Here is a 14,333-nt window from a genome sequence, read left to right as displayed (position 1 = left end):
CAGGAGGTTGAAAAGTTTTAGCATAGGTCCTCAGATCCTCAAAAAGTTATACAGCTGCACCACTGAGAGCATGTTGACTGGCTCCACCACCGCTTAGTAAGGCAATTGCAAGGCACCTGAGGAACTACAGAGGATGGTGAGTACGGCCCTGTACATCACTGAGGCCAAGCTCCCTGCCATCCAGGACATCTATACCAGGCGGTGTCAGAAGAAGGCCCAGTACATCACTGAGGCCAAGCTCCCTGCCATCCAGGACATCTATACCAGGCGGTGTCAGAAGAAGGCCCTAAGAACTGTCGAAGACTTAAGCCACCAAAGCCATAGACGATTATTTAATGCTTACCCATCTGAAAGGGACGCAATGTGAATTCACATGGTATTTTATGGATTTTTATATCATTTGAACGAAAAAACGGAAAAAAAAACCATTTTAAACATGAAGATACAATTTCAATTTGTCGTATCACTATAATCCCCATCAACAGTCAGGTCTGGAACCTCCACCTTCAACCACAAAATCAACAGTCAGGTCTGGAACCTCCACCTTCAACCACAAAATCAACAGTCAGGTCTGGAACCTCCACCTTCAACCACAAAATCAACAGTCAGGTCTGGAACCTCCACCTTCAACCACAAAATCAACAGTCAGGTCTGGAACCTCCACCTTCAACCACAAAATCAACAGTCAGGTCTGGAACCTCCACCTTCATCAACAAATCAACAGTCAGGTCTGGAACCTCCACCTTCATCAACAAATCAACAGTCAGGTCTGGAACCTCCACCTTCATCAACAAATCAACAGTCAGGTCTGGAACCTCCACCTTCATCAACAAATCAACAGTCAGGTCTGGAACCTCCACCTTCATCAACAAATCAACAGTCAGGTCTGGAACCTCCACCTTCAACCACAAAATCAACAGTCAGGTCTGGAACCTCCACCTTCAACCACAAAATCAACAGTCAGGTCTGGAACCTCCACCTTCAACCACAAAATCAACAGTCAGGTCTGGAACCACCACCTTCAACCACAAAATCAACAGTCAGGTCTGGAACCTCCACCTTCATCAACAAAATCAACAGTCAGGTCTGGAACCTCCACCTTCATCAACAAAATCAACAGTCAGGTCTGGAACCTCCACCTTCATCAACAAAATCAACAGTCAGGTCTGGAACCTCCACCTTCATCAACAAAATCAACAGTCAGGTCTGGAACCTCCACCTTCATCAACAAAATCAACAGTCAGGTCTGGAACCTCTACTTTCAACAACAAAATCAACAGTCTGCCTATAATACCATAATAATGTATTACCTGTCTATTATACCATAATAATGTATTACCTGCCTATAATACCATAATAATGTATTACCTGTCTATTATACCATAATAATGTATTACCTGTCTATTATACCATAATAATGTATTACCTGTCTATTATACCATAATAATGTATTACCTGTCTATAATACCATAATAATGTATTACCTGTCTATAATACCATAATAATGTATTACCTGTCTATTATACCATAATAATGTATTACCTGCCTATAATACCATAATAATGTATTACCTGTCTATTATACCATAATAATGTATTACCTGTCTATTATACCATAATAATGTATTACCTGTCTATTATACCATAATAATGTATTACCTGTCTATTATACCATAATAATGTATTACCTGTCTATTATACCATAATAATGTATTACCTGTCTATTATACCATAATAATGTATTACCTGTCTATAATACCATAATAATGTATTACCTGTCTATACCATAATAATGTATTACCTGCCTATAATACCATAATAATGTATTACCTGCCTATAATACCATAATAATGTATTACCTGCCTATAATACCATAATAATGTATTACCTGTCTATTATACCATAATAATGTATTACCTGCCTATAATACCATAATAATGTATTACCTGTCTATAATACCATAATAATGTATTACCTGTCTATAATACCATAATAATGTATTACCTGTCTATACCATAATAATGTATTACCTGTCTATTATACCATAATAATGTATTACCTGTCTATTATACCATAATAATGTATTACCTGTCTATTATACCATAATAATGTATTACCTGTCTATTATACCATAATAATGTATTACCTGCCTATAATACCATAATAATGTATTACCTGTCTATTATACCATAATAATGTATTACCTGTCTATTATACCATACTAATGTATTACCTGTCTATAATACCATAATAATGTATTACCTGTCTATTATACCATAATAATGTATTACCTGTCTATTATACCATAATAATGTATTACCTGTCTATTATACCATAATAATGTATTACCTGTCTATTATACCATAATAATGTATTACCTGTCTATAATACCATAATAATGTATTACCTGTCTATACCATAATAATGTATTACCTGTCTATTATACCATAATAATGTATTACCTGTCTATTATACCATAATAATGTATTACCTGTCCAAGCATTTCGCTACACTCGCATTAACATCTGCTAACCATGTGTATGTGACAAATAAAATTAGATTTGATTTGATTTGATTTATACCATAATAATCTATTACCTGTCTATTGGCAGCGATGTCCAGGAGGACCTTGCAGACCAGCTGGACGATCTTTGGCACGTTCTTCATCTGCCGCGCCTCGTACCCGTGCAGCAGGTGGCGTTGGCGAGTCAAGTACTGGGACAGCGTAACAGCGTGGGCCCGGGGTTCTGCGCAGGAGAACACGTTCCTCAACGGAACCAGGAACTGGGCGAACTCCCGGACACACAGCAGCTGGCCTCGGGTCTGGATGGAGTTGGGCCGCTTGGCTCTGACAAACAGGATGGCCTGGTCCGCACTCATACGAGAGGTGAACACCAGATAACACGCCAGTAATACACCTGGTAAATAGAGTAACACACCAGTAACACACCTGGTAAACCCAGAAACACACCTGGTAAACACAGTAACAGGTAAACACAGTAATACACCTGGTAAACCCAGAAACACACCTGGTAAACACAGTATCAGGTAAACACAGTAACACACCTGGTAAACCCAGAAACACACCTGGTAAACACAGTAACAGGTAAACACAGTAACACACCTGGTAAACCCAGAAACACACCTGGTAAACACAGTAACAGGTAAACACAGTAACACACCTGGTAAACACAGTAACACACCTGGTAAACACAGTAACACACCACGTAAACCCAGTAACACACCTGGTAAACCCAGAAACGCACCACGTAAACACAGTAACACACCTGGTAAACCCAGAAATGCACCACATAAACACAGTAACAGGTGAACACAGTAACACACCACGTAAACACACCTGTTAAACACAGCAAAACTCCCGGTAAACACACCAGTAACACACCTGGTAAACAACCAGTGACATCCTAGTAGCCACTGGGCGGCAGAGAGCCTAGCGGTAAAGAGCTAGTTTCTCGAGGCAAATAACACTGAAACATACATGATAGCACCAGCTGTTCCGGGAGACTGTGTGATCAGGCTCTTCGCAGCCGATATGAGTAAGACCTTTAAACATGTCAACATTCACAAGGCCGCAGGGCCAGATGGATTATCAGGACGTGTACTTAGAGCATGCGCTGACCAACTGGCAAGTGTCATCACTGACATTTTAAACCTCTCCCTGTCCGAGTCTGTAATACCAACATGTTTCAAGCAGACCACCAAATTGTTATTGGGCACAGGCACTCCTGCCTAAATGACTACCGACCCGTAGCACTCACATCTGTAGCCATGAAGTGCTTTGAAAGGCTGGTCATGACTCACAATCAACACCATCATCCCAGAAACCCTAGACTCACTCCAATTTGCATACCGCCCCAACAGATCCACAGATGATGCAATCTCTATTGCACTCCACACTGCCCTTTCCCACCTGGACAAAAGGAACACCTATGTGAGAATGCTGTTCATTGACGACAGCTTAGCATTCAACACCATAGTGCCCTCAAAGCTCATCACTAAGCTAAGGACCCTGGGACTAAACACCTCCCTCTGCAACTAGTTAAATAAAGGTACCTGTCCTGTACCTGTCCAGGACCTGTCCTCCCCATCCCATTATAATGTACCTGTCCTGTACCTGTTGTGTACCTGCCCTCCCCATCGCATCATAACGTACCTGTCCCCCCAAGCCCATTATACTTACCTGTCCTCCCCATCCCATTATAATGTACCTGTCCTGTACCTGTCCTGTACCTGCCCTCCCCATCGCATCATAATGTACCTGTCCCCCAAGCCCATTATACGTACCTGTCCTCCCCATCCCATTATAATGTACCTGCCCTCCCCATCGCATCATAACGTACCTGTCCCCCAAGCCCATTATACGTACCTGTCCCCCAGCCCATTATAATGTACCTGTCCTGTACCTGTCCTCCCCATCCCATTATAATGTACCTGTCCTGTACCTATCCAGTACCTGTCCTCCCCAGCCCACTGTAATGTACCTGTCCTGTACCTGTCCCCCAAGCCCATTATACGTACCTATCCTCCCCATCCCATTATAATGTACCTGTCCAGTACCTGTCCTGTACCTGCCCTCCCCATCGCATCATAACGTACCTGTCCCCCAGCCCATTATACGTACCTATCCTCCCCATCCCATTATAACGTACCTGTCCTGTACCTGTCCTGTACCTGCCCTCCCCATCGCATCATAACGTACCTGTCCACCCAGCCCATTATACGTACCTGTCCTCCCCAGCCCATTATAATGTACAGTGCCTTGCGAAAGTATTCGGCCCCCTTGAACTTTGCGACCTTGCCACATTTCAGGCTTCAAACATAAAGATATAAAACTGTATTTTTTTGTGAAGAATCAACAACAGTGGAACGACATTTATTGGATATTTCAAACTTTTTTAACAAATCAAAAACTGAAAAATTGGGCGTGCAAAATTATTCAGCCCCCTTAAGTTAATACTTTGTAGCGCCACCTTTTGCTGCGATTACAGCTGTAAGTCGCTTGGGGTATGTCTCTATCAGTTTTGCACATCGAGAGACTGAAATTTTTTCCCATTCCTCCTTGCAAAACAGCTCGAGCTCAGTGAGGTTGGATGGAGAGCATTTTTGAACAGCAGTTTTCAGTTCTTTCCACAGATTCTCGATTGGATTCAGGTCTGGACTTTGACTTGGCCATTCTAACACCTGGATATGTTTATTTTTGAACCATTCCATTGTAGATTTTGCTTTATGTTTTGGATCATTGTCTTGTTGGAAGACAAATCTCCGTCCCAGTCTCAGGTCTTTTGCAGACTCCATCAGGTTTTCTTCCAGAATGGTCCTGTATTTGGCTCCATCCATCTTCCCATCAATTTTAACCATCTTCCCTGTCCCTGCTGAAGAAAAGCAGGCCCAAACCATGATGCTGCCACCACCATGTTTGACAGTGGAGATGGTGTGTTCAGGGTGATGAGCTGTGTTGCTTTTACGCCAAACATAACGTTTTGCATTGTTGCCAAAAAGTTCAAATTTGGTTTCATCTGACCAGAGCACCTTCTTCCACATGTTTGGTGTGTCTCCCAGGTGGCTTGTGGCAAACTTTAAACAACACTTTTTATGGATATCTTTAAGAAATGGCTTTCTTCTTGCCATTCTTCCATAAAGGCCAGATTTGTGCAATATACGACTGATTGTTGTCCTATGGACAGAGTCTCCCACCTCAGCTGTAGATCTCTGCAGTTCATCCAGAGTGATCATGGGCCTCTTGGCTGCATCTCTGATCAGTCTTCTCCTTGTATGAGCTGAAAGTTTAGAGGGACGGCCAGGTCTTGGTAGATTTGCAGTGGTCTGATACTCCTTCCATTTCAATATTATCGCTTGCACAGTGCTCCTTGGGATGTTTAAAGCTTGGGAAATCTTTTTGTATCCAAATCCGGCTTTAAACTTCTTCACAACAGTATCTCGGACCTGCCTGGTGTGTTCCTTGTTCTTCATGATGCTCTCTGCGCTTTTAACGGACCTCTGAGACAATCACAGTGCAGGTGCATTTATACGGAGACTTGATTACACACAGGTGGATAGTATTTATCATCATTAGTCATTTAAATCAAATCAAATCAAATTTTATTTGTCACATCATGGTTAGCAGATGTCGAGTGTAGCGAAATTTAGGGTCAACATTGGATCATTCAGAGATCCTCACTGAACTTCTGGAGAGAGTTTGGTGCACTGAAAGTAAAAGGGGCTGAATAATTTTGCACGCCCAATTTTTCAGTTTTTGATTTGTTAAAAAAGTTTGAAATATCCAATAAATGTCGTTCCACTTAATGATTGTGTCCCACTTGTTGTTGATTCTTCACAAAAAAATACAGTTTTATATCTTTAAAGCCTGAAATGTGGCAAAAGGTCGCAAAGTTCAAGGGGGCCGAATACTTTCGCAAGGCACTGTACCTGTCATGTACCTGTCCTGTACCTGTCCTCCCCAGCCCATTATAATGTACCTGTCCTGTACCTGTACAGTACCTGTCCTCCCCAGCCCACTGTAATGTACCTGCCCTCCCCATTGCATCATAACGAACCTGTCCCTGTCCTCCACAGTCCATTATAACATACCTGTCCTTTACCTGTCCCCCTCCCAACCAATTTTAACATCCCTGACCTCCCCATCCCATTATAACATATCTGTCCTGTTCTGCCCAGCCATGTGACTTTATAGGTTGAGTGATGCTATGATTGGGTAGATTTGATGTACCTGTCCTCCCTAGACCGGCGTGACAGTGCACGGCCATCTTTCCCTCCTGGATGGCGAACGACATCACCTTGACCATGTCCAGTATAGTAGTCAGGGACGCCACGCCGTAGTCCTTCCAGCCAAAATTATAGAAATAAACTGGAAACAGAGGAAAGAAAACATGACTTCTCACAGGCTGAACATGACGGGCATCCCAAAAGACACACTATTCCCTATATAATGAAACTATATAATGAAACTACTGACCAAAGCGATGCACTATATAGAGAATAGGGTGCCAATTGAGACGCAGTAAGAACATAAACTACAATCTACCCCAATGATGTGTTATACATTGTTACAAAGAAGGAAACATAGAGGTGGATCAGAGAATCACCAGCAGCAAACTACATTGTTACAAAGAAGGTCCAGAAGTAAGAATGGTGTCGTCTGCATAGAGGTGGCACATTGTTATATACAGAAGAGAATAGAGAATCACCAGCAGCAAGAGTGGTGATGTGATATACATTGTTACAAAGAAGGTCCAGAAGTATACAGAAGTCTAAGAACATGAACTACAATCTACCCCAATGATGATGTTATACATTGTTACAAAGAAGGTCCAGAAGTATACAGAATGGTGTCGTCTGCATAGAGGTGGATCAGAGAATCACCAGCAGCAAGAGTGGTGATGTGTTATACATTGTTACAAAGAAGGTCCAGAAGTATACAGAATGGTGTCATCTGCATAGAGTGGTGATGTGTTATACATTGTTACAAAGACCTGATTCAACCTGAAGAATGATGTTCACAGTGTTCTGAAAGTCAAGGGAGCATCTGAGCAGTCTACACTACTGCAGACTCGCAGCACCACAGACTCCGTGAATCATTTATTTGGGCTGCAGTCTGAGGTGCAGTTAACTCTAATCAATCTACACACAATCTACACACAACACCCCATAACAACAAAGCAAATACAGGCTTTTTTGAAATTTGTAAAATAAAAAAAATAAAAAAAGAAATACCTGATTTCCATAAGTATTCAGACCCTTTGCTATGAGACTCAAAATTGAGCTCAGGTGCATCCTGTTTCCATTGATCATCCTTGAGATGTTTCTGCAACTTGATTGGAGTCCACCTCTGGTCAATTCAATTGATTGGACATGATTTGGAAAGGCACACACCTGTCTGTATAAGGTCCCATAGTTGACAGGGCATGTCAGAGCAAAAACCAAGCCGTGAGGTCAAAGGAATTGTCCGTAGAGCTCCGAGACAGGATTGTGTCGAGGCACAGATCTGGGGAAGGGTACCAAAAATGTATGCAGCATTGAAGGTCCCCAAGAACACAGTGGCCTCCATCATTCTTAAATGGAAGAAGTTTGGAACCAACAAGACTCTTCCTAGAGCTGTCCGCCCGGCCAAACTGAGCAATCACTGGAGAAGGGTCTTGGTCAGGAAGGTGACCAAAAACTCAATGGTCACTCTGACAGAGCTCTAGAGTTCCTCTGTGTAGATGGGAGAGCCTTCCAGAAGGACAGACATCTCTGCAGTACTCCACCAATCAGGTCTTTATGGTAGAGTGGCCAGATGGAAGCCACTCCTCAGTAAAAGGCACATGACAGCCCGCTTGGAGTTTACCAAAAGGACTCTCAGACCATGAGAAACATGGTCTAATGAAACCAAGATTGAACTCTTTGTCCTGAATGTCAAGCGTCACGTCTGGAGGAAACCTGGCACCATGAACAGAGCAAAGTACAGAGAGATCCTTGATGAAAACCTGCTCCAGAGCGCTCAGGACCTCAGACTGGGGTGAAGGTTCACCTTCCAACAGGACAACAACCCTAAGCACACAGCCAAGACAACGCAAGAGTGGCTTCGGGACAAGTCTCAACGTCCTTGAGTGGCCCAGGCAGAGCCCGGACTTGAACCCGATCAAACATCTCTGGAGAGACCTGAAAATAGCCTTGCAGCAACACTCCCCAACCAACCCGAGAGGATCTGCAGAGAAGAATGTGATAAACTCAGGTGTGCCAAGCTTGCAGCTTCATAACCAAGAAGAGTTGAGGCTGTAATCGCTGCCAAAGGTGCTTCAACAAAGTACTGAGTACAGGGAATGAATACTTACATAAATGTGGTATTTCAGTTTTTTCTATATAAATTAGCAAAAAATGTCTAAAAACCTGTTTTTGGTTTGTCATCACGGGGTATTGTGTGTCGATTTAATCCATTTTAGAATAAGGCTGTAATCTAACAAAATGTGGAAAAAGTCAAGGGGTCTGAATACTTTCCAAAAGCGCTGTATAGACATATGGAATGGAATGTTTACTGTTCATTTTTCATTGTTTATTTCAATGTAGTATCTATTTCACTTGCTTTGGCTATGTAAACATATGTTTCCCATTTATTTATTTATTTTTATTTATTTCACCTTTATTTAACCAGGTAGGCTAGTTGAGAACAAGTTCTCATTTGCAACTGCGACCTGGCCAAGATAAAGCATAGCAGTGTGAACAGACAACACAGAGTTACACATGAAGTAAACAATTAACAAGTCAATAACACAGTAGAAAAAAAAAGAGAGTCTATATACATTGTGTGCAAAAGGCATGAGGAGGTAGGCGAATGATTACAATTTTGCAGATTAACACTGGAGTGATAAATGATCAGATGGTCATTGTTACGGATACAAGTATCCTGTGTGTGTATCCTGTGTGTGTATCTTTTCTCTCCTTCTCCCCTCACAGGTGAACATCATCACTCCCCAATCAGTCAACAATCAATCATCAATCAGAAGACACACCTCCTCCTATTTCCTACCCTATCACAGTTCCTTTCCCTTGGTTTAAAAACCCCATCAGTTGTTTGCTCTAGAGCTCAATCTCTCTGTAAATGCCATGTATGTAGATCTCTGTGTTTCACTCTCTCTTTGTGTCTTAACCTCTCTTTTGTTTGAGCACCTCCAAATCACTTTGTCATCTCCTGTGAGTATTGTTTTTGGTTATGGTGTTTGTTTGATTGCTGGTGGGAAAAGGGGAAACCAAGACAAGTCGCCCATGGGCATACACTACCCGTAGGTGAACTTTGTTAAATACACTAGTTAGAACTGGGGGGACCACCCACTGTATTTTTGGTTAGTTAGTTAGCTGTTAAATTAGGCTAGTCTAGCTTAGGGGTGTTTTGGATGCTTATTGTTTCTTTCCTTGGGTCCAGCTCAGCCCCTTTTCCTGCTCCCCCCATTACCGTGTGTTTTACAATAAACCCTGAGTTTGACGGTATAATTTCAGTTGTCGTGGTTATTTCGTTCACACTTTTACTTTGTCACAATTATAATTTGCATGAGTTATGTTACGGGTCTCATTACCATCCCCCCCTAGACTGCCGGGCCAAAAGGGATTCGTAACAGTCATGTAGAGATACTGGTGTGCAAAAGAGCAGAAAAGTAAATAAATAAAAACAGTATGGGGATGAGGTAGGTAAAAATGGGTGGGCTATTTACCGATAGACTATGTACAGCTGCAGCGATCGGTTAGCTGCTCAGATGCCAAGAAAGCCCTTTGAATTTAATTGATTCAGAGGCAGAGATACTCACTGCCAGCCTCCATGAACACCTCAGGTCTGTAGGTGAATCCAGAGTCATGTTCCAGAGGGTTGCCACAGCTGGCGTGTTCCCCGGGACGCTGCAGGTTGATCACCGTACGAAGGCCACACCTGGAGGGAACATGTTGCCAGTTATCAACACTACCAATAGGCCTACACATCACACCTGAAAACACCAGGAGAACACTAGCTGTCACTAGCTATTATTATAGCTAGTGGTCTCCTGGTGGTGCTAGTGGTCTCCTGGTGGTCTCAGGTGTGTAGGCCTATTGGTGGTGCTAATAACTATTGACAGCTAGTGTTTTGTCTTCTAAAATACCAAATACCTTGTAAACTGCTCTATGATATTGTATTTCTCGAGGATTTCAGTAGAAGGCCTTGCCATCGCCAGCAAGTTGTCAGTTATCCTGCAGAGAAAGAGACACAGAGCGAGAGAGAGATAGCGGAATTACATGGTGATCACACATCAGGACAGTTCACACACCGTTAATGAATCACATGCAGTACATGTAATATGAATTATTTGAACAGAGCAGCCCAGAAAACAAGTGGATGAATGATACTACCATTTAAGCTGTTGAGCGTTAGTTACTGGCCATGTGTGGCAGTGGAGGAGAGTAGAAAAGGGTGAGGAGCGTGTACTGATTACTTTGTGTTTACTTATTGATCAGATATCTGTTTACAATAGGACACCACCCAGCTGGCTGCCTCAGACATGGGAGGAGCAGTGTAGCACAGGACTTACAGGAAAAGTACAGAATATATAGGATACCCAGAGAATACACAATACACAGAGAATATAGAATACACAATACACAGAGAATATAGAATACACAATACACAGAGAATATAGAATACACAGAGAATATAGAATACACAATACACAGAGAATATAGAATACACAATACACAGAGAATATAGAATACACAATACACAGAGAATATAGAATACACAGAGAATATAGAATACACAATACACAGAGAATATAGAATACACAATACACAGAGAATATAGAATACACAATACACAGAGAATATAGAATACACAATACACAGAGAATATAGAATACACAATACACAGAGAATACACAATACACAGAGAATATAGAATACACAATACACAGAGAATATAGAATACACAATACACAGAGAATATAGAATACACAATACACAGAGAATACACAATACACAGAGAATATAGAATACACAATACACAGAGAATACACAATACACAGAGAATATAGAATACACAATACACAGAGAATATAGAATACACAATACACAGAGAATATAGAATACACAATACACAGAGAATATAGAATACACAATACACAGAGAATACACAATACACAGAGAATATAGAATACACAATACACAGGGAATATAGAATACACAATACACAGAGAATATAGAATACACAATACACAGAGAATATAGAATACACAATACACAGAGAATACACAATACACAGAGAATATAGAATACACAATACACAGAGAATATAGAATACACAATACACAGCGAATATAGAATACAGAGAATACACAATACACAGAGAATATAGAATACACAATACACAGAGAATATAGAATACACAATACACAGAGAATATAGAATACACAATACACAGAGAATATAGAATACAGAGAATACACAATACACAGAGAATATAGAATACACAATACACAGAGAATATAGAATACAGAGAATACACAATACACAGAGAATATAGAATACACAATACACAGCGAATATAGAATACAGAGAATACACAATACACAGAGAATATAGAATACACAATACACAGAGAATATAGAATACACAATACACAGAGAATATAGAATACAGAGAATACACAATACACAGAGAATATAGAATACACAATACACAGAGAATATAGAATACAGAGAATACACAGAGAATATAGAATACAGAGAATACACACAGAATATAGAATACACAATACACAGAGAATATAGAATACAGAGAATACACAATACACAGGGAATATAGAACACAGAATACACAGCGAATATAGAATACAGAGAATATAAAACACAGAGAATATAGAATACACATATAAATGTAGAATACACAGATAATATAGAACAGCGGTAGGCCTGATCACTGACAACGATGAGACCGCCTATAGGTAGGTCAGAGACCTGACCTTGTGGGGCAAGGACAAAAACATCTCCCTCAAATCAAATCAAATTTATTTATATAGCCCTTCGTACATCAGCTGATATCTCAAAGTGCTGTACAGAAACCCAGCCTAAAACCCCAAACAGCAAGCAATGCAGGTGTAGAAGCACGGTGGCTAGGAAAAACTCCCTAGAAAGGCCAAAACCTAGGAAGAAACCTAGAGAGGAACCAGGCTATGTGGGGTGGCCAGTCCTCTTCTGGCTGTGCCGGGTGGAGATTATAACAGAACATGGCCAAGATGTTCATAAATGACCAGCATGGTCGTATAATAATAAGGCAGAACAGTTGAAACTGGAGCAGCAGCACGGTCAGGTGGACTGGGGACAGCAAGGAGTCATCATGTCAGGTAGTCCTGGGGCATGGTCCTAGGGCTCAGGTCCTCCGAGAGAGAGAAAGAGAGAATTAGAGAACGTACACTTAGATTCACACAGGACACCGAATAGGACAGGAGAGGGACTCCAGATATAACAAACTGACCCTAGCCCCCCGACACATTAACTACTGCAGCATAAATATTGGAAGCTGAGACAGGAGGGGTCAGGAGACACTGTGGCCCCATCCGAGGACACCCCCAGACAGGGCCAAACAGGCAGGATATAACCCCCAAGCACAGCCCCCACACCACTAGAGGGATATCTTCAACCATCAACTTACCATCCTGAGACAAGGCCGAGTATAGCCCACAAAGATCTCCGCCACCGCACAACCCAAGGTGGGGTGCCAACCCAGACAGGAAGACCACATCAGTGACTCAACCCACTCAAGTGACGCACCCCTCCTTATGACGGCATGGAAGAGCATGCTGGTCATTTATGAACATTTGAACATCTAGGCCATGTTCTGTTATAATCTACCCAGCACAGCCAGAAGAGGACTGGCCACCCCTCATAGCCGTGTTCCTCTCTAGGTTTTTTCCTAGGTTTTGGCCTTTCTAGGGAGTTTTTCCTAGCCACCGTGCTTCTACACCTGCATTGCTTGTCCCCATGTGCAGTTGCAAACCGTAGTCTGGCTTTTTTTGGCGGGTTATGAGCAGTGGCTTCTTCCTTGTTGAGTGGCCTTTCAGGTTATGTTGATACAGGACTCGTTTTACTGTGGATATAGATAGTTTTGTACCTGTTTCCTCCAGCATCTTCACAAGGTCCTTTGCTGTTGTTCTGGGATTGATTTGCACTTTTCGCACCAAAGTATGTTCATCTCTAGGAGACAGAACGCGTCTCCTTCCTGAGCGGTATGACGGCTGCGTGGTCCCATGGTGTTTATACTTGTATACTATTATTTGTACAGATGAACATGGTACCTTCAGGCATTTGGAAATTGCTCCCAAGGATGAACCAGACCTGTGGAGGCTGATTTCTTTTGATTTTCCCATGATGTCAAGCAAAGAGGCACTGAGTTTGAAGGTAGGCCTTGAAATGCATCCACGGGTACACCTCCAATTGACTCAAATGATGTCAATTAGCCTATCAGAAGCTTCTAAAGCATGACATAATTTTCTGGAATTTTCCAAGCTGTTTAAAGGCAAAGTTAAATTAGTGTATGTAAACTTCTGACCCACTGGAATTGTGATACAGTGAATTATAAGTGAAAAAAATCTGTCTGTAAACAATTGTTGGAAAAATGACTTGTGTCATGCACAAAGTAGACCGACTTGCCAAAACTATAGTTTGTTAACAAGAAATTTGTGGAGTGGTTGAAAAACTAGTTTTAATGACTCCAACCTAAGTGTATGTAAACTAGTTTTAATGACTCCAACCTAAGTGGATGTAAACTAGTTTTAATGACTCCAACCTAAGTGTATGTAAACTT

General features: G+C 41.6%; 1 protein-coding gene across 3 annotated transcripts in view; it reads right to left on the bottom strand.

The window, feature by feature from the left end:
- Positions 1-14,333, bottom strand: part of ptpdc1a (protein tyrosine phosphatase domain containing 1a) — a 73,989-nt gene that overhangs the window by 12,792 nt on the left and 46,864 nt on the right. For all 3 annotated transcript variants that reach the window (XM_042324974.1, XM_042324975.1, XM_042324976.1), the window contains 4 exons: positions 10,650-10,730; positions 10,316-10,434; positions 6,748-6,885; positions 2,598-2,917 (listed from right to left, as the gene is read on the bottom strand). In XM_042324974.1, the coding sequence (XP_042180908.1) occupies positions 2,598-2,917; positions 6,748-6,885; positions 10,316-10,434; positions 10,650-10,730 (658 nt within the window). The remainder of the gene's footprint in view (positions 1-2,597; positions 2,918-6,747; positions 6,886-10,315; positions 10,435-10,649; positions 10,731-14,333) is intronic.

Source organism: Oncorhynchus tshawytscha, linkage group LG07 (genome assembly GCF_018296145.1).
Source record: "Oncorhynchus tshawytscha isolate Ot180627B linkage group LG07, Otsh_v2.0, whole genome shotgun sequence".
NCBI lineage: Eukaryota > Metazoa > Chordata > Actinopteri > Salmoniformes > Salmonidae > Oncorhynchus > Oncorhynchus tshawytscha.
This window is presented reverse-complemented; position numbering and strand designations above follow the sequence as displayed.